The sequence below is a fragment of the Periophthalmus magnuspinnatus genome, chromosome 17, assembly GCF_009829125.3.
Source record: "Periophthalmus magnuspinnatus isolate fPerMag1 chromosome 17, fPerMag1.2.pri, whole genome shotgun sequence".
Lineage (NCBI taxonomy): Eukaryota > Metazoa > Chordata > Actinopteri > Gobiiformes > Gobiidae > Periophthalmus > Periophthalmus magnuspinnatus.
The window spans coordinates 18772054-18796605 of NC_047142.1; the positions used below are offsets into that span (position 1 = coordinate 18772054).

Genomic DNA, 24552 nt, shown 5'->3' on the forward strand with positions numbered 1-24552 from the left:
TTGTATTCTTCCATTTTCTTCTTACCAATTATAAGCCAGAAAATTATAAGCTACAGTGTATTCCATTTTTACTACACAAAATGTACACAGGTGTAAATTAAGAAGTATTCAGCGCAGCAAAACTTAATAGTAGGAGACAGTTTAACAAATGTTCCTTTCACGTGATAATATTGTTGAGGCCAAACAGAGGTGTTGGACTTGAAAGATCTATAGCATGTTTTACATGAACATACATATATCAGAGACACCTAAAGCATGTTAAATCAGAGGAATGCAGACAAGTACTGGTCTTTTGGCCCAAATTCAAGAATCCAATAACTATGTTGACCCTATTTTTCTTCAGTCTATCTTTGTATCTGAATCTGACTGTACAAGGGTTAACACGCTGAAGTCACAGTGTTAAGAAAATATATGTATTGGGTCAAGTTTGGTGCCATTCCTTAATTTCAGAGGGCTTACACTAATACAATATGGTGACAGTATGATGAACAGGTGAATTTGAAAATATAATAATTTATGGTAATGACACAATAGGAGCTTTTGTATTCTTGTGCACCTAATCACGGAGTAATACATCTGGACCTCTAATGGACAAATTCAGACTCCTTTTGATAAATGTGCATTCAAAATAAGGCTCAAATGTAATTGTATCAAAGTTAAGCAAAATTTGCGGCAGTACAGATATATTGTATGGGCAGCTCTTGAGGTCAAAAATAAGTCAGCTGAGTTCTGTCTGCATCAAATTATAAAGAGAATCAGGAAGTGTGCAGCAACATGCTAGTTGTTGTTAGCTTTCCTGTGACAACAAAACTCCACTTTAGTTTCTGAAAGTTGTGAAAATAACTTATTAATTCATCATGGTGAATAATCATGATGATCTGAATGCATAAGGTAAGTAAGGAATACATTTGGACCTCTACAGATTAACATTAACTAGTACTGTTTCATATTTTTAAGTAAACAAAAAAATGAAAAAGGTACAGAGCCTTATTAACCAAAACTTCTCGTGACATGACTCACAAATACAGGTCAAGACAAATGACTTTTCATCAATGATTAAATGTATATTGGTGCCAAAAAGGCCATCAAATAGAATTCATGGATTCATTGCGTACTTATTGACAGGAGAGGTGACATATTTATGGTTTGATTTATTCGTATGACTTGAATAAACCAGGGAGTGTCAGAGGCCTGGTGAACCAAGCAACAAAGTTCATCATCTCACATCATCTTTCAAGTTCAACTGGATCAGATGTGTCCAACTGTTGCTTTTGTTGTGTCCAGTTTTACTTACAATCATTTATTAATTACACTAGAAATGTTATGGTGTGTTGTCTAAATATAACTTTGAACTAATATCTAATGGATTATGCACTACTTTTTTGTCAATGAGTTTTTCTTTTTTTTTTTTTCTTTTTTTTTTTTTTTGGGGGGGGGGGGGGGGCTATTTGTAGCTTTTTGTTCAAAAACGCCTACAATGTGTGCTGCCTCCAGTCATCTCTACAGTTCCCAGTAGTTGGTGACATCACGCAGGACTGGCCTGATTACAGTGAGGTGTTTCTCATTACAAACACCTGGCTGCAGTTTCAAGTATGGATACCTGTTAAACAAATCACATGAACAAATAAATACATTTTTAAAAGCCTACTTTAGCAGTTCTGTTTGTTTTTGTGGGCGGAGTTTAAGTGTTTAATGTTACTTTAACATGCAGCACAGGTCTAAGTTACATTCTGCTCCTATGTTCAGGTATTTTTGTTTCTGTAGTTGATTTTAAATATAACTGTGCCACTGAATTTCTGCATTTCTTTTAGGATAACAGCACTCGTAATTTGTTGACTAGTTTTGTGGTCTTGCATAACTATTTACTCACTTTTGGATCCTTCTGGTCTGTTTGTGAAACACAGATCTATTGCTTTGCCTGGAATGTACCACGATATGGCGTAAAACATATCTATCTCCATGGAAACAAGCAGGAGATTCCACCAGGCCAAGTTACTGGTCAGATTTTTTCAGATGCTCCAATAAAAATGCATTTTTTCCTATGTATTTTGGAGCAATATAAACATCATCATCTAATTGATTAAATGCATGTTATATGAGTTTAATGCCATACTGTACTGGAACATTCCTAGCAAAGCAATAACATCGTCATGGAGAGAAGCAGATGACAGACCCTCTTACAGAAAAGTTACATAGTGCACCTTTAACTTTTCATAGTTCACCCATTACATTTTAAAATACAGTATAATGAAATCTACCCAGAATAAATGACTTTTTGGTGTACTTTGTTTCTCTAGTAACAGTTCACAGCCTTATCTTGCAATGGCCGTAAGTCAAAGTGATAAAAATCTATCTTAGAGCTGTGGCAAAATGCATGTAACTGTCTGCAGTGCACCAGACGGAGAAAAGATACTGGATCAGGTGAAGGGAAATCAATCTAAACTTCAAAACTTTGTAAAAACTGTTATACAGTATCTAGATTTGATTTGTGGTTGATTTTAAAACATAATTTATACAGTCTACCAAATGCTTGTTTCTATTGAGACAGTATTGCTTTGCTTAGACCAGGGGTGGGCAAACTTTTTGACACACGGGCCACAATGGGTTCTAAAATTTGACAGAGGGGCCGGGCCAGGATATATATTTGTATATACAGTATTACATTGGTGATTTGGCCTGTAACATGTAGCAAAGCATAAATATGCAAGGCTCATTGTACAAATTGTTTTCCAAATGCATTAATTAAATTAATAATTAATTAATTAAATTTCAGTTAAATAAACACAGCAAAAAAACTTTGAACAAGGTTTACTCTTACCTATTTTAATATAATTTGGTCACGTTCGGTGGGCCGGATTAATAAGCCCAAAGGGCCGTGTGTGGCCCCCAGGCCATAGTTTGCCCATATTTCATCCATGCATATTTCAGTAATTTAGCTACCTCTCCCAACCTCTATTCGAACCCTCCTTACAGTGGAGTAGCCCACAAGTCTATGCCAACCATGCTCCCACATGATGCTTCTCCATAAATATAGAAAAGCATGATACAAAACTGTACACAACCTGATGCAATGCGCAGTAGTTTCATTAGTGGGATGCACACTGATTGTATTGTGATAGTGCTCTGAAGGAGGAGTGACTAAGAGCAGAGAGCTAAGCATGGGAAGACTCAGAGCGTCAAAAACGTGAAACTCATTAAACATTAATGCGCTGTTTCCGGCAAATATAGCATTTTCAATACAATAAAAGGTAACATGGTGATCTAAATATGTCATGTGTTAGTAGTTAACACTCAATAGAAGTAAAATAAGTCCTCTTTAAGGTACTTTTAACACCCAAAACATCTGTAAAACATTTCAGGAAAAACCATAGCAACATCCTGGAAATAATCAGGCAGCAGACCCCCCCCCCATCAGAAAAGTTACATATTACCCCTTTAATGTCTGAGAAAGTGAATCGAGACTGTATGAGAAAGATACAATATTTGAGAGTGCAAGTAGGTTCTATTGGGAGAAAGATGGCTGCCTTAATAAAATATTTACGACCTTGCGGCCGATATGGATCGTAAATCGTACAAAGATGTGTGGTAGATACTTGGACAGGCTGGGGATGTCAAACACAACAGACCGCAGGTGTGATCCAACTTGTGTACACCAATACACACAGGATGATTTATAAGGCTAAATCTTTGCCTAACAAGCAAGAACTTTTATTATTTTAGTTTATTTTAGACCATTATTAATGGGTTTTAATGCTGACTGAGGAATTACATTATGTGTTGCACCACAAGGCACTGTGCTTGATCCTTGATAGTTCATAAACACAAAATTAAGGCAAATTATTATTGTTATTACTTTGCCTGAAATGTTCCACACAGTATGAAACGGTCCCATCATGGACAGAAGCAGGGAGCACTACAAGGTCAAGTTGAAGTTCAAATCTGTGGAGAAGCTCGCATCAAGAATACAGATGTTTCTGGCAACAAAAAACACCTGTACTTCAATAAATGCAAAATATGTTAAAGTCTTATGTTAAACAGATAATTCAGGGAAAATATAACACTTCCATGGCAACAAGCAGGTGACCCCCCCCCCCCCCCAAAAAGATACATAGTACAGGGGTTCCCAAACTGAGGTCATGAACCCCAAAATAACAAAGCAACTGACTTGTGACCCCAACTGGGATATTATGTAAAACTTTATGGCATTTTACTTGACTTTAAATGTCAAATCAAATAGTAGAGAGGTAAATGATTTGCTTATTGACACGTTTTTAGTAAAATTCTGCACCAGCTAGAGAGAACCTCATGTTAAACCAATGGAGATTTAAAATGCCAACAACTCAAGTAGATGTCATACAAAGGAAATGTGACATGAGTGGATATATGTTGTTTCCAAGTCCACAGCTTTCTGGTTTACTTTTTATTTTGGCCAGTGCATCTTTATGGATGTTCTGCCAGCTTAGTTTAAAAAAAAAAAAAAAAAAGTGAATTTTGCCAATAAGGTTAAATTCTTGACATTTACAATCCAATCTCTCTATAGATTTCTCATCTCTTCCTTGTTTGAATAATTTGTGATATTTGTGGGTTAGCAGGTTTTCAAAGTCCTTTATAGTGACAAAGAATAATGGAACAGTTTGCAATGCAGTGTCACAGAATATAAAATATAGCCACACTGGACAATTTTACAGAAGTCAACAACACCTTCATTGTTTCCTTTTTACCCTTTAATAAATGTGGTACATTGACCCTTATGTTTTACTAGTAAAAGCAAAACACTAAATTTAACCCGTTCATTTTAACCTTACCATTTTGGATATAATTCAGGTCACTTTGTCTAATATTTTACTAGACTAAAGTTGAACTACTAAAATTACCAGACCATTAACTTGTTTGTGTGATACTGCCCTGTTCTTCAAACGGTGGTATACACAGCCTAAGTTCATCCAGAGCGACTTGTTTCTTATGTGAAAATAAAAATGAGGGCTGTACAAATCTATTGACTAAAAGAGATAAAATATGACACAGGATCCACATCTCTCCCATTTGCATAATGAATATTTTTGACTGATGAGTTTGAATTTGTCGAGAAGGAACTTGTCAGGGGTGAGTCGAAATGGTTTATTTTGTAAAGGGGGGCAGCGGAGGGAGATGAGAAAACATGGTGCTCTATTAAATGATATATTCAAATGTACATGATTCAGAGGGGGTTACAGTTTTCACTCAAATTATCCACACATGAAGTCAAGCCTTCATTTCCAACACATTTTACCAATTCTAAATGGACAAAAGATTTTATAAATCAAATAAAAATATGCATGAACACAATAAACCCTGAAAAGAAAGTTACATGCAGAATGGAGACTGATGAGTTATTTCTTGATAAAAAAAAGTAAAAAAAAAAAAAAAAAAAGTAAAAAAAAAGATTGACAAACATTAATTTAGAGAAAATTGGAGGTGACCCTCTGCCCTTTTGTTCTCATAAACTCACATTAGAACTGCATTGTCTCAGTCTTTTATTCACTATAATATAGGTCAATAGGAAATATAAGAAACTGCTATTAATGACAACTTGAGTGGTCTCGGCTATAGCCATTAGAAACAGCACATATGTTTTGACGCCTCGATGAATAAATGACAGGCAAAAATAAGTTACATTTGCCATTAAACCTAAACGCACAGAGGGTGGGCACGGGCGGGGTACAGTGGACTGAGGACTAGTCGAATACAATGATAACTTCTCTGGACGGTGACTCCAGAGGCTCCGGGCAAATGAGTAAAAAGGTCCCAAAGTAGAAACTGCAGTCTTTAACATGTGCCATACTTTAAAATGTAGAGGAAACACCCTTACACTCATCAATATGATGAGCAGAAAAGTCCCAAACCAAAGCTTTGAAGTCTTTATTTTTGCTATTGGGGAAGAGGAGGAGGAAAAGAGCGGGAAAACCAAACGAAAAAAATAAAAATAAAAAAATAACAGAAACAGTTGGGAGGGAAGAGACGACTCCAGAGGTTACGCAGAAAAGATGGACTGCACAAAGTTGGGTGAGACACTCCGGCACAAAGGGGTTATTCCTGGAGCTAGTTTTCTAATATCCAAAAGTACTGGTCTGTGGGACCCATGTTGGTCAAAGGGGTGTCCATGGAGATGCCAACAGTAAAATGCCTCCTCAGCAGCAGTTACAGGCTGTCCCAGAGAGGTGCTATGTGCTCCCCGCCGCCTGGCCCTCCGTGCCCTCTGAAGTACCTGGGCAGCACAAACAAGTGTCAAAAAAATCCACTTCAAATTGATCTCTTCCAGTGCAAATTATCATTCAGTCAATATTTCTATTCAGAAAAAAGTGAATCTGTTGTTGTTTAGAAATCAATGGATATCAATGGATATGGTTTTAGAGAAAAAAATAAAATAAAATACTATATCAATTTGACAGTAATGCTATACACATTAATGGGTTTCAGCTTCCAGCTTATAGGCAACATTTCACCATTCAAATTTGTTTTGAATTCTGAATCACTATTGCAACAAGACAAATTTTTCATCACATCACAAACAAGGATAGACTGTTATGCCTTTATTTGCTCACCCTTAACATTCCGTGTCATTTTGGTGAAATTGCCTTTGTTCTGACCTCTCCAAATTAAAATAATCATCATTATTTAACCCTCAGTAGTAAATGCACAAGTTTGGGGTCTTTGTAAAGGTAACACCCTATAGTTTTATCCACAGGTATCACTGTAAGTTTGTCTGCTGAGCATTTTTACACTTTGGAACACACAAAACATTTTTTTCTCATCCTTGCCTAAATTTTTTTGTGAAAATGAAGGTGTAGAAAGCTGCAGTAGGGAGCTGGGGACAAAAATACACTATATGTCAATTGACAAGATTATTGACCACTTACATCAATACCTATAAAAATGAGAGTTTTACAATCATTTTATCATGAGTAAGTCCAGGCCTCTCCAAACCGATCCGAATGAAGACATTTATGTTTCAATCAGTGAGGGCTCTACTGAAAACTCACACTGAGAGGAATCTGTATCTGCACACCCAGCTGCTCTATTACTGTACATTTATATATCATATCAAAACACAATATAAAATGTATATTTGTATATAAAATATAGTCACAACAAGTGGTATGGGTCAAAATAAATATATATTTACAAACCACACACTGCAAACAGTGAACAAACACACACACTTCAAAATGTAAACAAACACACACTGGAAACTAAGAACACACTGGACATGATTGTACAGAGAGACACTCATTCTGCTGCAGTGTCACTGTGTCCTTAGTTCTGTCATTGTGTCCTTAGGCAAGACACTTCGCCCAAGTGGTGTGTGCGTGATGATTGGTGGTGGTCGGGGGGCGCAGATTGGCATTAGCTAATGCTAATGATTACACATGATACACATTTGACCCACAATTAAGTCAATAGCAGAATAAACCACGCTTACCAATCAGGAACAGCATCCAGTCCATCAAAACATAAGGTCCCTCTACTCCTGAGTCCACCATGAGATCTTCACTCGGTTCCATGAACCGCTCCGGGTCCTAGATGCCTCTAGTTTAACTTGTACAAACATCCACAGTGTCCTCGGTCGCGTACTTCCTTTGTTTTGTCCGTTTCGTCATGTTTAAAACGCAAAACTGCTGCGTAAAATTACGCAATACGCACGCGTAATTATACGTGCAGATCTATATATCCAGTCTCCTCGTTTTACGCGTGCAGCAAACTCCGTCTGTTTACAGTAAACCACTGCATGTCACGCATCAGCGTGTTCCGCTGTCCATGGGCTTTAAGAGGAAAACATCACTAAACATGTGTAATGTAACAGCTTGATTCTACAAGGGGGAGAGTGGGGCGTACTCTTCCAGTCATCTGTAGCTCTCACTCACTGTCCGCGGCTCCAATAACCCACAACCCCCACCTTATTGGTCAACTTTGGTGTCAATCACAAGCTAACAAGTTTGTTTTGCGCTAAGGAACAAAGTTGGCGCTGTCAGAAGTGTATTATGCTTGAAATTGACAAAAGAAATGCAGAGAAGTGACGGAACAGATTTCACTTTCCTGCAGCAGATTGGACATGGAGGATCTAACTTCCTTTGTGGACATAATTTCTTGACTGGATTATATTCTCTGGACCTTTACAGAACGAATGAGACCAACTTTGTGTGAATATGTTGATGTTTGACAGAACCAGAGCGCTCAAAGGTAAGTGAAGTCCAAATCCACATTTCTGACTTCTCTGTAAAAACGGCTTTCCTGTCAGCACTGTGGTGATTAGAGGTGTAAATGGTTTACATATTCAAAAAGATGAATGCCGTAGCAATGTTAAGTGGTTAAATAAAAACCTTTTTTTTTTCTGTATGAGAGTTGAAACATATAGAGAAATATTTTTCCAATAGCAAATTAAATGCCTTCCATCAACACTACAGACCTGTGCAATGACTAACCACTACATGTTTTATACGCAACATCAGTGTGTTGTTTAGTGTTAAAGTGGTACTGACTGTTTGCTGTGGTGGAGGCTGTTGCGTTGGCGGACTCTTCCTCATCGCTGTCTTCCTCGTTGGATTGGGGGATATCTGGCTCTGGGACAGTCACAGCCGGGACCTCAGGCTCCTGCTCCGCTTTGCTCTTAAGAGCCAGGATTCGGTGATGCAGTGCCGCCGCCAGCTGACCGATGTCTTTAGAGCTGCCCTGAAGGGAGGGATCAGAGGAACACAATAAGCTATTCAGAAGACATTCACAATATCAAAATACAATACAAGAGTTTAATTCAGCATAAAACATAAACATCAGAATAGCAAAGATGGACTATGTCACTTTTGTGGTGGTGGGTAGTAATGGTTCACAGTATGGCACTGAAAAGTTTATTAAATTTATTCACCTGATGTTCACCTGTTTTTATTGCAATGAATACTTTTAAAAACACGCATTCTTACTGTGAGCTGGGTAGGCACTTCACAGAAAGTGATCTGTCTTTTGGCCGGGTGGCTTCACCTGCTAGTGTCCATGGACATAGATTAATTTAATGCCATACTGTGGAACATTCCAAAGCACAGACTCTGCACCAGCCAAGTTACATAAAGCAATTCAATTAAATATGCACTTTGATTGAATAGATAATTATAATATCCACTGAGTAGTTGTGAGAATATGGCTCCCTCTAGTGTTCCATGACATTACAGCTCAGGACCCATTTCAAATATACTTTATGTCTACTCTATAGTATGTCTATAATATCTATAATTGGTGAAGTAGCACTTACCGATATTAGGAAGACCTTGACTCCCTGGTCCTCTGTGTCCATGGCAGTGATTCGGACGCTCTTCTCACTGGCCTTGTCCACCTGCATCTGTGCCCACAGCTTTGTGTTCAGGATGAGTCGCAGACTGCCCTGTGTCCTCATCACTGCAAGGATACAGATCAACTATGAATTATATATTTACAGTAATGCTGATACATTTTTTTTTGCTATTTTTCTCAATGTCTGCACACACTCAAGGGTTTTTATGCAACATTTTTGCCATTACAAAAGATATGAAAAATATATATGGAATGGCTTAAATGATCATTTCAAATTATGTACTTCTCTGGTGAGCTTCAAATGAACTTTAAAACAGAAGATTATAAATGATTATTGTATCATTTCTGTATAAAAAAGTAAGTTTACACTGTTAGATAAGATTTATTTGTAATCATGTACAGTACATGCTATCTATGTTTATGTGTATGCATGTAGATGCATATGTATATATCTTTCTTTTTTTTTCTCCATGTAAAGCTGATTCTCTAGACATATGTCAAGAAGAACAGGATAGGCAAATATAAGCCTTAGCTTCTGCCTATTCCTTTTTTGGTTATTTATTTGATTCTACCAATTTTGTAAATTTACCAAAATAAACCATTCACTCATTCATATAAAAAATATATAGTTTAAAATTGCTATGGTCCAAATGTATCATGTATCGTGGATAACCAATATGAAATACAACATCCCTGTATAGTTATGCTGCTATAGACACTAGACCATCTATGCTTGAATTAGTTTTTGAAAAGCCCTCAGACATAATTTGGTGACAGAACACATCAAGCGCTTGACTGTTCATCCACTAATGAGGAACTTGAAACAGGTTAGATTTGTCCTAATGATGATGTGTTGTTGCTATAGTGATCCTACTCCCCCTTGTGTCACATGTGGATTTTGTGAAAGTAACAAAAGTATTATATGTAGAGCTGTGTAATTGAACTTTGAAATCAAGATTGAGATTCAGTAATTTCTAACTGTTACTGATTTGGTTTTTAATTGAAAGGTCAGTAAAAGCATGTGGTTTGGAGTTCTGACTTCTGCCTTTGGAGGAAGAAATTGTGTTAAATGGCAACGATTAATATCTGTATAATTTATGTAAGAAACTGATACCAAAAGCCATTTTTATTTGGACATAAATATAAAAGGTTAAGGCACACCTCATCAAAGAAATTTGAATAAAATCTAAAAAAAAAATAAGACTGAATAACATTTTGAATTCCTGCAGTACAGTGAGGCCGGGCTTACCGAGACGTGACTGTAATGCCCCATCTTCTGTTGATGCCATGTCGTTGAGCCGCAGTAACCCTCGCCCTCGCTCTATCCATGTCTGAGCTGTCTTCTCAAACACGTATAACTTGCACTGCATCTGAGAAGAAGAGGTTGGAAAATGAACCCTTTATCATCTTACATTATCTGCACAAAAATGATGTTCATTCAGTACACAAATATTTTGTCAATGACCAAATGTAAATAAAAAGTCATCACAATGACATTACATTTTCATCAAACGAGAAAAAGTAAATTTTTATTCAATTTTTTATTTAATTTAAAGGGACAAGTAGAAACTAGATGAAAGTTCTACTTTTCAATTCCAGAGCCCCAAAGTAAACCATAAATTCTATGCAATACAACTTATCATAGTAATAATAACAAATAGATCATCTAGTTGCCTGAAACCGTTATGAATTTAGATGAGATTTTGACATTATAATAAACTGTGCATTTCAGTTCCAAAAAATACATCGAAAATGCTAAATTGTGAATTACAGCTTTTCAAGAAATAACTCTCCAACACTTTATCCTTTTTTGTCCAATCTAAACGTAAACACATGGGAAAAAAACGTCTCGAGATAATTTTCCTCATGTGTGCACAATCTTGTGGCAATTCTGTCTCGTGCAATTGTGTGGTGCAAGATATACGTCCCCAGAAAGCAGTATTTACCTGTAAAACATTGCTTTCTGATTCCTCTCCGGTCTTGACCTCCACTTTCTCTAAGACGCACTTCTTGGCTGTGGCTTTGGTGTATGCTGCTGCGGATTCCTCCAACGACTCCGATGCGTTGTTCGCTGCACAAACACAACAAAATGACCAATCAGAACTTAGCCCTTTAATCATCTAAATTTGCAACTCAAATCTCATGATATTTAAGAGCAATATAAATATATAGATAGAACTGCTTGATTATGGCTTATAACTGAAATCCCTTCATTTCAAACAATTACCGGTACTTATTTACAGTCAAAATTACCTTGTAGAGAAATGTTGGAATGAAGTGGCAGGATAAATTCTAAAACTCTATGCATTCATGGCTGCACAACATCTGGTTTTGAACTGTCCAATGACAGCCACGTTCTTGTTTAATTGCAAGTTTGTATTTTAGGATTCTTATCTGGAACAAACCTCTCCACTTATCAGTTGAGCTGCTATGAATACCAAACTCTCATATCTCAAAACACACTCTTAATGCAACTGGAACTCCAGGCATTTTAAGAGAAGTTGCACATAATACAGTCATAGTTAAATTAGAACTAACATCAAGCCTTTGCATCTAGTTTCAACAAATAAACAGAAACTCAATTATGTTGTATATTTTACCTAGCTAAATAAGTTAAACACATAGACTGTACAATAGAAGTGGACTGAGGGAGTGTGACGTCACCAATAGCGTTTGATTGTATTCAAGTGAAGCTCAGTGAGGCTAGCAGTTATAGTGGCTAATCTGCACCCAGGAACCATATTTGGAAATCCGAGAACCAAACCACAGAGCCAATCAGGAACGAGGCTGTTGGAGTTACATTCCCCTTCCCACTACCACCACTGATTTGGTAGGGAGCGGGCGCTGAGCAATGAGGCTGTCAATCAACCTATGGCTAAAGCTAATGGGAGCGACCTCAAGGAAAACATTAATAACAAAATGGTAAAATAAAAACGGATCATGTAGAACAGTCTGAATGAATGACGAGCCTGACAGCAGCAGTTAGAGAGAGAGGGGTGATGGTTTTCAATAGAAGTCAATTGCAACCAGAGCTGAAGGAACCACTTTTCGTCCTTGCTCACCTCTTATTTGGAATGCGGTGACTAGAGCGTTAGACTGTATAAATTGACATGGCTCTGATTAAACATCACGTAATCATGTTAGTTATAATTCAAAGCATCTGTTGCTCTTATTGCAGCTTGCTAATGGTATACAGGCCTCCAAAAATATGATCTAAAATAATCAGCATTCCCTTGGGGCTTAATCACAGCTGAACAGTCTTTGCTAGATAAAGACATTTTACACATTTCTACAGTCACCAAGGCACTGGAAGGCGGACCAATGTGTATCCCTGATTGGCTAATCCACCTGTCAATCACACCCATCTGAAAATGGAGAGATTCACCAGTGACCAGACTCACATCTTCACCAAGTACTGAACAAATGAGTATGCTGGATTCAGGGAAATTTATAATAGTGCGCTCAAATCTGGAATGGCTCTTGACAGAGAAGAGAAGGGAATCTTGAGGGAGCATTTATAGCTGATTGGAAACAGGGAGGCTTCTTCCAGCCAATCCAAGCAAAAGGCTCCTACAGTGTGGCTAAACAACAAAATGCTACAATACTAAATCAATTCAACATTTACCAAAAATCAAACGTGAAAACATAGATGGTTTAAAACTACGCTCAACGATAGCACCATCAGTGATTGTGTGTGGTTACCCTTCTCTGGCGTGTTTTCCTGTGATGAGGGCGAAGCATCTGGGGCCTCTTTCGTCTCTTCAGCTGCCAACTCTCCTTTTGGTGGACTCTGGAAACACACACACACACGTTGGATTTACATGTTTTATGGGGACACTATATTTCCTAGACACAGGGTTTAGTACTATAGTAGTAGTGGTCTAATTGTAACTTTACCCATATCTGTACTTTAAATCATGTTGTTGAATAGTTAAGGATTTAAATATACTATATTAAACAGGGACATGATTTATAAATATAAAATTCAAAATAATTAAACTAACAACGTAAGGCAAATATGCATGTGTCAAATATTCCGATTTTTATATGTACAATTTTTTTTAAAAATAACTACAGTAAATAATAAATATATCTTGGCTATGTAGATGGGGTAAGGAGATACAGTGCAAAAAAGAAAATGGTAGCTTTGACATGAAATAATTTTACATGAGGGTGAGTTGTTGAACAGTTGTATGGAGTATGGTAATCATGTAGTGTGAGGAGCCCGTTTTGTGCCCATAAGGGAGGCTGGTTCCCATGAATTGAGCGGGTACAGATTTTAGCCCCCTGCCCACAATGTGATAAATACCTGCTCACTCACACAAACAAATTCCATTCTAACCCCATTCATTCTCCTGGTTTGCACTCACCAAAACTCGATCGGACATGTTCTGCCCAAAAACAAATTTTGCACCACCGTCTGTACTGTTTGCTGCGTTTTTTGAACTGGAAAGCAAAGGAAGAGACATTACTGAAAGATCTGCACTGAGACTTGCTAAAAATACTTGGAAAATAGAGGGCACTATTTTGGCCTAGTATTACCTTGGGGTAGAGATGTACTGTAAAAAATAATTAGTGGTCTCCGATTGAGAGTCCGATGAAGCACTATCCTTTGACTTGTCATCTGTATTGTTTTCTTCGAGCTGCAGGGAGAAGCAAAAGAGGTGAGGTGAATTTCTAATGCTTTTATGCAACACAGAAAAGTTACATAATCAGACACAAGTGGAAAAAAACAAAAACACTGACACAAATAAGTCAACATCAATTACTGATTCAAAAGCAAAGCAAAATAGCAAAGGAATATAGGGGCCTTTTTAACTAGATCACCGTCAGAAAAATACAGTGCGCAATATGTAAAAAAAAAAAAAGAAAACAAAACAAAAGCAGACAATAAAATAGGACAGTGTTTAAAAGATCCCATATTACACATAACTGCATTAAACTATGGCTAAGTCTCACAAGAGTCAGTTATCTACTCAAAAAATGTTTTGTTTCATTCACATGTTTGAGTAATCCTGGATTAGGCTCTTTGCATCGCCAATGCTCTAAATGCTCTGTTCCACCGCATGATGTAATTTAGTGTTAACAGCTATTTTTAGCCTCAAATGAACTGCATTAATCTTGCTCCTTTGTTGATTTTGTTTTTTCATTTTTATACACTTGAGACTGTCGAGGAGTGAAGCTGTTTCAATGAGGCTAAAACAACAGTTGTAACTACAAAAATAGGCAAATCCAGGGCTGATGAAATGATCAGATTCTAGTGAAGGTGTATGAAGTTTAAAAACACAGTGGAGAACTTCCTATATCCCCACTTAATGACATCACAAGAAGAAACAGAACATTTTCAGTTTGATTTCAGTCAAATGGATGTGCAGGATGTGCGTGTTAAACACAGAATGACATAATGCAGATCAAAAATAAATATATATGGAGGAATCGGGTCAAGATTATTTGATGTATTAATATTTGTGATTGTCCAGGTCATAATTGTAATACATGAATTGTAAAATCTAATAAAGAAAAGAATTTTAGAAGGTCTAGTAAAGTGCTTTTTTCTGTGTACTTATGTCACATTAACTTTACCTTATCATTCAGAAAGCAACCATAAAGCAGGTCACAGACTAGAGGACTGGTAATGTATTTATTCAAGGGTTCTCAGACTTTTCATACCAAATACCACATAAGATAATATTTGGGTTTCTGAGCAGTTAAATTAGTCTAAATCAGGTCTAAAATTAGATAAACCACGGATAAGATTGTTCTAAATAACATTTAACCCAGAGGAGAAAAACATGAATAGGTTTATGTAATATTTCTTCTCACAATAATAGTAACCAGAAATTGATATTTTGACAGAAAAAGGATCATTTGTGAGCGACACCTTGACAATGCATGCAACTGTGCAGGTTGTTGCAGAGATTGATGCAGTTACGCAGTTGGGTAAAAATTTCACAGCAACCTTTTGTTTTACTAATAATCACAACGGTTTGACCCTGAGCTTTATCACAGTACATATTCATAATACGCATCATGTACATAAGTGTATTGTGAGTTTGTTGGCAATGCCCAGCACCACAAGGAAATAAAAAAAGACAAATCCACGCACCTTAGCTCTGTCTTTGATATTTTGACCGAACACAAAAGATATTGCTACATCTGAGCTCTTTTCGGCTCCACCTCCCTCTTTGTTACTACTTGCTCCGTCTTCCTCGTTTTCATGTTTCTGGAAATGAAACCAGAGCTGGTCATAAACAGCACACAGCAGCAGCTTGTGTCTAATGCGCCTGTGAAAATAAAACTGTGATATCTGGCAGTTTCCTGTGTTTGAAAGCAGCGATTTCAGACACATTTGACTTGCACTGAATGATACTTCCTCATAAACAAGTACCGAGCATGCTTCAGTCAAATGAATAAAAACTAAATTGCAACATTCAAATATAGGCTCAAAAAATGCCAAAGGAAAACATCATACAAACAATATTTTTTTACCAAATACATACTTTCTACAAAAGTCTGTCTTTTTTGTATTTATTTTTTTCAACCAAGTGCTTGTTATCAAAACCAAAACAGCTGTTTATTTTTTTGAAAATGTGAAAATGTCTTATTTCAATTGTTGTAAACAGAACAATCTGATGATTATTTGAATAGTTTTAAAATGGTCTTATGCCCAGTGCTTTTAACATGCATTGCACATGTCCACTGTCTTTGAGTTCTCACCAGTGACTTGGTCTGGCCACCTAAGTGCTCTGTGTTGTTCAGGAAGAGAGATGTCGCTGACGCCTCCTCAGACTTTTTTACTCCGTTCGTTCCACAACTGGAATCTAGAGAAAACCAAGCCACATTCATTAGCTTCAGCAGATACAGCGTCACAGTGGATAGATCCGAGCATTTTATAAACAAGTGAATAAATATAAGGACTATATGCAAATAGAGGAGAGTCGTACTTGAGTCTATGTGTGATTTGGAGGGCGGGGCCTGGAGGACTGCAGGGCGGAGCACACTACGCTGCTGCTCCTTGGGTTTCTGACTCGGGACGCCTGCAACACAATGACTCACAGCTCACCTCAGCTCTCACTCACACTATACAACAATGCATGTTCACTAAGTAATGTCATGCAATGTGGGGTTGTCATCATAGGACATAAATGCTTAGAGTCTATAATCTTTGACCTGTATACTAATCTCTGATTAGCATCTTACACAGAACTCGCAGCAACAAAGTCACATTTGCTTTTTAAAATGCAGCTCTACTTTTGTATGATGTAACTGTTGTGTAAATGTCAGCAGCACAGCTAACAGTAAAGAAAGTGAGAGTTTTGATATTTGAGCACTTTACATTTATTAACAATAGGACTGGATCCAAAGGACGCAGGTGGTGTACTCATGGGTTTCAGGCAAAGGATTCCTTCCCGATTTGAAGGATTTTCTGCGGACCTGTCCCCATGCAAAAGATATAGTATTTTGATTTCAAATGCATGATTGCATGCCAGATCCTTTAAATTATGATGGAATCTTTATGCCTGAAACCAATGAATAAGTCACATGGGTGGCATGAACAAATTTTGAATCACCAACTCCTTGGTACCAACTTATCTCAGCAGCAAGAGACAGTTTCAGCACAACTCCAGAGGGATGTGAATTATTTTGTGCAGACACTCAGACTTTAAATGAGCACCATGACTACACAGCTGACGCACCTGAACTGGGGGCTTGTCCGTGTATGAGGGTTGGTGGTTTCAGTCTGAATCCTGTTGGCTTCTCCTCTGGACACACAGAGCGAGAGAGGGGTTGAGAGAGAAGAAAAGAGAGGGAGGTAGGTAGAGAGACAGGGAGAGAGAGGGGAGACATATCCAATAAATGTCTTAGTCATTTCTAACGCTTCAACTACCACTGTCCAAGATCTGTGACCCATTTCTCACAGAGGCAATAAAGCCCAGACAGAGCATTTTTCATAAAGTGATACAATTGTTTTAGGTCATCTAAAGCCATTTCTGTGAAACATTTATGTTTCCTCCGTTATTGTTGTTGCATTTTTACATGACAAGGGGAAAAATGGTTAACACCAAGTTAAACCAGAAACACCAGTTTTAAGTGTTCACAAATGCATTTTCCCTGTTAGCAGTATGATTATTTATCAACTCTTTGTGTTCTGTACTCTTTTATGGACATGACCCTTAAACTGTTTCACAAAACGTCTGACAAACTAACTGAAATCAAAATATATTACTTGAATTCTTATCTTTATGTTGAAATACAGTCATCAGTTCTACCAATAATTATATTATTAGCAATAAGTTAATGCTAAGGTATTAGGTATTGCATTAAAAGCAGTAATATAAATAAGGCAGCAGTGAAAACAGTGTCCACAGCTGTAAGGGTCCCGGCCGCTCACCTGGCTCAGAGTCAGAGTTGCCGGTCGGGGACTGGCTGAAACTCGAGGGCATGAATACATTGTTCTTGGAAACTGCAAAGTAGGAGAGGGACAGTGCGCTCAGCATACAAATGGACGTTTAAAACACCACCACACAACAGCGGCCCTGCATGTGTCCTCACCAGAGTGTGGAGGCGGGAACGAAGAGGTCCTCTCCCTTTTCACCGGAGGGCAATAGTTTCCTTCATCTTTGTCCGAGTCTGAAACACAAATAACACAGTGTCAAATAAGAATATGGAACAAAGACAAAACACACAAAAAATAATATTTAATCTGCATTTTTTTTCTTCCAATTTTACTGTATTTCAGACTCTTGGGTAATTTTAAAATAGACAAACACTGAACTGAGGGCCCAGTCTGTGTATGATAATAAAGAGATGTAATGTACCTTCTCCATCTTCTGCACTGGAGCCATCTGCTGATCGCTGCAAAGAAAATTACGCAAGTCAAGAACTAATTGAAAAACAATTCAGAAGTTGGTTTTAATTTCTTTCACAACAACATTAATAGGTTTATGCTTCTACTCAGTTCTATAGGGAAAAAAATTATGTGAATAGTAGCGATGCAACATTACTGTTTTTTTCTCACCATTACATATGCATCTCAATATATGTTTCAGAATATGTATACAATTTTAATACATTTTAGGCCTCAGAGGAACAAAAAATTATATTACCTCTTAGTTTTATGCTAATTACCATTAAACACAACACTTTACTGAATTGCACTGTCTATTCTCTGTTTGAATATAGGAGAATAAAGTTTTTAGGGAGCCATTTTCTTCTTATATCTGACTGCACCGCATAACATGTGCCTATTGATCCACACGTGTAATATGTTGTGAGGGTAATATTGAAAGATCAGATATTTTGTTGAGTCCAAGACTGGTATTTGATATTGGTGCCGATCCTGAAAAATTAGCTGGATCACATAGTAGCTTCCAAATATCGGATCAAGCAATATCCTGGTGAGACATATAAATAGATGTAATAAGCCCAATTGTGTCATATTGTTTGAACTTTTATTTATACAAAGTTGTTCTGTAGTTATATGAAAGATAACAGCTACATAACATATTTGGGTCAGTTTTATCTTATATTATTTTAGTTTATAGGAAATAAATGCTGTGTTCAGTCTCTGCACTGTTATCAGTTGATATCGGGTATTGCTAGATACTTAAAGCTATAGGAGGTATGAATAGTATTAGGGCCTAAAATGCATGGTGGGACTTACCTTCTGTGCCGTTTTGTCTTTTTGAAACACAAACACAGGAGGTGCTATGGCAGGCTTGTCTGTCAAGAAAAAAATATCAGCTAGTCACCTAAGCACACAATACACAAAACACAGCTGATCTACATTAGGAAGTGGCACCACAGCCACAAATCAAATACAGTCCTGGACTGATCCACACTTCATCAAGTTTCATGCAAAACATTATACTTGCATTGTTTTGCATTTTCTTCCAGGAAAAACAAACAAATAAACTAAAAACAAGACACTGTAGGCATGTCTTCTTGAAAAGGTGATCAATAACAATCTATATACCCTTTTGAGCCATCGATCCATTGGCATGTCACGCTAATCACTATATAATAGACCTGGAACAATATGTACTTATGTATACTTAACATGTGTACAGTTTCTTTGCATTAGTGTTTTTTTTTTTGGTAGTATAAGATTTGAGCTGTATAGGTTAAATGAGTAGTTTGTATGACTAGTTATAAATACTAAGTAATAAGTGTTACACTATTTATCACAGCTCATGTCTTTAATGATATTTAGAAAAGGGTTAACTGGGATTATTGGACTTTCTGGTCATTATCTCAGTGGCACCAAGTAATTTCAATATTATCTTTTGTCATGATCTTTTTCCGTAGTAATATATCGCACTTTGCAATGTTTTGCCAGTAAACCCGTCAAAGCAAATGTCAAACACCTTGTGCAAAGAAAATGACCATGCTATTTATGCATCCTTTTCATTTGCCATTCAAACAAAGAAGCTGAACAACGCTGGCTGCTCTGAAGTGCCCTTGGACCATAATAATAGCACATATCTTCTGCCCAGTACAGCTCGGCTCGGCTTTAAACGAGCGTCACAACAAAGTGGCGCAGACGCTAATCGCAGGTAGCACGCTCCGTCTGCTCAGGTCACTCACGTCAGACCGTCACCTCTGAGTGCGGTGTATAATCCTTAAGGAGCAGACAGAGGACAACTCTCTCTATGCAATGCACGGACTTTCTGTTCCACGTTTCGATTGAGTACACATTGATTTATTTTTAGCATTATTAAATCTTAAAGTCCGTGCATTGCATCTGCGTGTTTTGTTCGCTTTTTAAAATATGGGCGAATAAAATGGGTGGCGTTTGTGTTCATTTTGCGTTTACAGTGACACAAGTTCTGCTCAATGCCAGACGCTAATAACACAGGTAAAAAAGGGTTATGAGCATCACCCAATATCAACCTTATACTGGGCAAGGCGCTGGTGCATTGAACGTGTTAATACCATAACCATTACGTGACCTATATTGAATCTGCACTTATTTTATTAAATGTACCTCACAGGATCTTTTATTTCCCAGTTTTCACTAGTTCACGGTAGGTGCTTATTCATCCAGCACATAACGGTTCCCGGCTTTATGTCAACCAGTGAGTATCTGCACCATCTGACCCGCTCCAGCTAATAGACGGCGCCACCGGCTGCTCTTTTGGCTAAGCTAAAAGCTACAGTGTTTGGCTGCCTGTGCGCTCCACATCCCTTAAGGGGCTTCTTCCTTGACAGGCATTCACGAACATGTCTGAATACAGTAACAAACGCATAAGCACTCGTAAGGATGCTGACAATAATGTGGGAAGAAGAGACAAAGACACTATGCGTGCACTTAGTAAAACCATAACAGTCGCTTAGCTGACGTCTTTTTGCTACGCGCCTAAATGCACGTAAAGTGGGACCCAGCTGAGAACATTTTACATTGCATTCTGTACATTTCTAGAGAAGCTATTCATGCACTGTCCATCGAGCTCTGTTGTATTACATTACAATGAATGTTACGCGTGCTTGATTGTACATTCACAAAGTTATAATACATTACCACAAATAGCAAAATACAGTGCCTATAAATAGCCGGGTGCTAAGAGCTAATGTAGCATTAAATGTAAGCCAATGTCCGAGGGCGTTCAGAGCATTCCAGATATTACACAGACCCGAGCTGCTAGCCACATTAGCCTGCCTGCTAACGCTGTGGCACTGTGGAAGCCCTGACGCCAAAATTAAGCAAAAGTTCATTTCTAAGACGTGGGAATGGCGTTGCTGATGTGTTATCTATCATGCGGTCACGGCAAAAGCACGGATTAACCCGACAGGACGCTGGTATTGTTTTTCTCACGCTGCCACTTACTCACCTTCGTTTGCCAAGTCCGCCATTTTACTTCGACGCTCACACACCCACAACCCACCGCGCAGTCAGATAATGCAGCCGGAGGAGTACACTGTTTTCAGCGGCAGAAGTGAGCACATTGCCTCCGTTTAGAAACTCCAGCTGACCCCATGGCCCCTGCGCATGACCATGTCCTGTGCAGCAACGATTCCTTTGACACTGACCACAGGAGGCACTTAAAATGTAAAATAGTCAAGTCCAAACTAGTTTCCTTTGCAGCTATGTTGTCTATCTTTAAATGAGCTTGGTTACAGTTTCTTTTTGCAATATGAAGATGCACATTTGGTTATATGCTAAACAGGTTGTGTACCTTAACTAATATTGTTAACTAATTGATAAACTCAGTAATTGCCCTACATGAGTTTGACTATCCTACAAAAATCAGAATTACTTTATAGTTAGCAAAAGACCTGGACAACAGAGGGATTACACAGATATCTACATGCCATTGTTACTGCATACATCAGCATACAATATTTAACCAAATATTAATTTTAGATCACATAAAAATATACATCTGTTATGCAAAGATACATCTTTTAATCTAATACACTGAAAAGGACAGGTTAGGCTATATGCCCATTGTTGTTATTGTTATCCTCACATTAATTGCTATTCAATTGTCTAATTTTCTTAATTGTATTACGAGGCAACACTAGGCCTATCAAGTGTGTGGACCAAAGGAAACTTCTGGTGAAAATTGACCAGCAGTCACAAACTATGACCACTAGATGGTGCTACAGTACCTACATGATTACCCATACTAAGTAAATTATTATCCACATAATTGATATAACTCCCTTTGTAAGCACGTTTAATCACAATGGCTGTTTTTTAAAGACTCATCATAGGACCATCATACCTGCATATGATGGAAAATAAGTCCTAATACTTTATTGCACAATTGAAGACATTTTCTTCCTTGTTACAATGAACCTTAAAATTCCCTCAAGGCACAGCTGAAACAAGTCACTGCATGTTTTTATGCTGTTTGTTACAGAAGGACCTCACTTGTCAGGATATCTTTGCCAGTGCACAGGGCCATCTTCATTTATCTCACTTAGAGTACCAGCTTTGGTAGGTTGCCAGGGTAAATTGCTTATACAAGTAGACTATAATTTAATATTTAACATCAAGCCAAAATGCCTGTGATAAACATAAATAAATTAAACAACATTTATTTCAGTGTTGCAATAATTTCCCACACCGTTAAACTTCACTGGTAGCTTTATGAGCCTACCCTTCCTACTTCTTTTGTGCTGCAAAAGCGCATGCTTTTGGCTGGCCAGGCTTTAGGATGATGGCAGCTGAAAAGTATGAAACCAAGCAACATTTCCTGGTTACAAAAACCTATAATTTCAACTTTTGAGGCCACCAGTTTCACCAATTCAATTGCTACCATTGTAAAGGAAATTATTTATTCTCCTCCAGATGTAGCTTATAACTTTACCTACACCACCCTATGATCCCAACACCCTGAATAAGACATCTCTCATGGTTTGACAGAGTAATGACTTTTTCATATGTCTTTATTCAAGGGAGGCTTGGACTATCAACAAGATCAAGACAACGTACACAATGACATACAGATAATCAGATAAGACAGCACTTTCAGTCAACTGTTCCTCTCGTGCATAAATTACATACCTTATGTTTATGTTGTATTTTAGCCCTATGAGGTTCTGTGACTCTTTGCTGCCAGTGTTGCTTCATTGTTACTGGTTAAATGTTAAAAATGAATAGTAAAAACATGGCAAGAAAACACACACAAATACAAGGCCATCACATGCTTTAGTGTGATAATTAAGGTGCCAAAATAACTTCTTTAATGCATGTTAAAAAATGCATCAAAAAGCATTAATTGTGACCTTGTTTTCACCTTCCAATCTTCCATCCAATCTTCCATTTATAATCATATAAGAAACTCTGTCATTATTCTTTTCAACACATGATGAATAGGCAAAGTTTTGCACTATGGCCAACATATAACAGTCTTCCATGGACAAATTCTTTGCATTATCTGCCAGCAGTTAATTCATGTGTAATTAAGTGTGACTTTTGTGCCCCTAAGTTTAGCTCTCACCAAATCCCAAGCCTGCCAAAGTTAAGTTTCACTTTAATGATAAATGAACAGCACTTTCCTGTAATTTCGAATGGTACAAAAAACACATCACTTTGTCTAAAAGGAACGTACCATACAACAAAGTGTGTCATCCCACGGCTGCAGTCCAAGAAACTCTGGCATTGGACCATCATCTTCTGACGGGTTGTTGGCATTAATCACTCAAATTCTTCAGCCACAACCAGTAATAGAGGGAACTGCTGCCAAATGCATATCTTTAAAACAGTTTTTTACATGGTAAGATTGTTGTTTTGGTATAATTAGAACCACACAGGTGCAACTGCAAATGTAAATAAATAAAACTTGACAAATTTGTAAAGTTGTTCAAGATAAGAATGTTCAAAGCAAGTTTTATAGATGTAAACAGGGGAATGGGATAAGGGTACGCTGTAGTGAAGCGTTTCAGAGTGAGTTTGAGCATGTTAACCAAAAACAAACACAAAACTGTAGTATCAAATGTTCAGCCATTAATATCTGTCACTGAGATCTTGACGGCAGCCTGTGAACTGTTTTTTAAAGCTAACAAGAAAAGGCATTGGGCAAAGGTAATGTTTGACACTTCAGCAGAAAATTTGATGCCATTGATCAAGTTTCATATCAAAAGTGCATTATGTCTGGTTATATAAGATAAGACAGGATTGTTATAGCGATGGAAACAAAACATCAGCAATTGTTTCAAAATCAGAAAAAATGCAAAAATAAACTATGTACATTCTATACAGTGGTTAACAGTCTTTTGGAAAATATTTGCATGGTGGTGGGTTGATGTTTGTCTAAAAATGGGCAGATATTTATTGCCTAAAAGTTACATAGGTGCCTATAGTAAATCTCAAAAGCAACAATCAACCCAGTTTTACCAAATATCCATACCATACATTCCAAGAGCCATTAAGATGACGTTCACCAAATCAGTCTGGAAACGTACTTTGTCCTGTGGCAGAGGAATAGATGGCAGAACATTCTCAGCTCTGGCAATTTTCTGAATGTTGTCAATCGAAAATGTTCTGTTGTGTTGTATATAAAGATTTATTTTGACACAAATCCCTGTCTTGAAACAACATTTTTTCAATTAAAAACTTGGAATTTCCTGCACAGTGTTGTTACGGTCAAAGTGACGAGTGAACAATGATAAGACTTTTATATGGGTCAATAAAAAATACTTTAATATTTCCCTTCTGTCGGGTATTTACAATTATATCATATAAATATATATTATATCATGATAATGATTAATAATTGAAGAACAATG

At 37.4% G+C, this 24552-nt stretch overlaps 1 protein-coding gene across 2 annotated transcripts; it reads right to left on the bottom strand.

The window, feature by feature from the left end:
* Positions 1 to 5104: 5104 nt before the first annotated feature.
* ranbp3b (RAN binding protein 3b) lies at positions 5105 to 21248 on the bottom strand. Of its 2 annotated transcripts, XM_033982302.2 has the most exons (17): positions 21147 to 21248; positions 18980 to 19038; positions 18135 to 18171; positions 17869 to 17946; positions 17708 to 17779; positions 17013 to 17078; positions 16260 to 16352; positions 16033 to 16136; positions 15422 to 15538; positions 13858 to 13958; positions 13686 to 13761; positions 13018 to 13105; positions 11262 to 11386; positions 10565 to 10685; positions 9278 to 9420; positions 8517 to 8706; positions 5105 to 6244 (listed from the first exon to the last, which is right to left on the bottom strand). In XM_033982302.2, the coding sequence occupies exons 1-17, from the start codon at positions 21166 to 21168 to the stop codon at positions 6201 to 6203; spliced, it is 1536 nt and encodes a 511-aa protein (XP_033838193.1). In that variant the 5' UTR covers positions 21169 to 21248; the 3' UTR covers positions 5105 to 6200. The 2 variants fall into 2 exon arrangements, with proteins under 2 accessions (XP_033838193.1, XP_055084376.1); XM_055228401.1 differs by lacking the exon at positions 16260 to 16352 and having other exon boundaries at positions 21147 to 21233.
* Positions 21249 to 24552: the final 3304 nt, after the last annotated feature.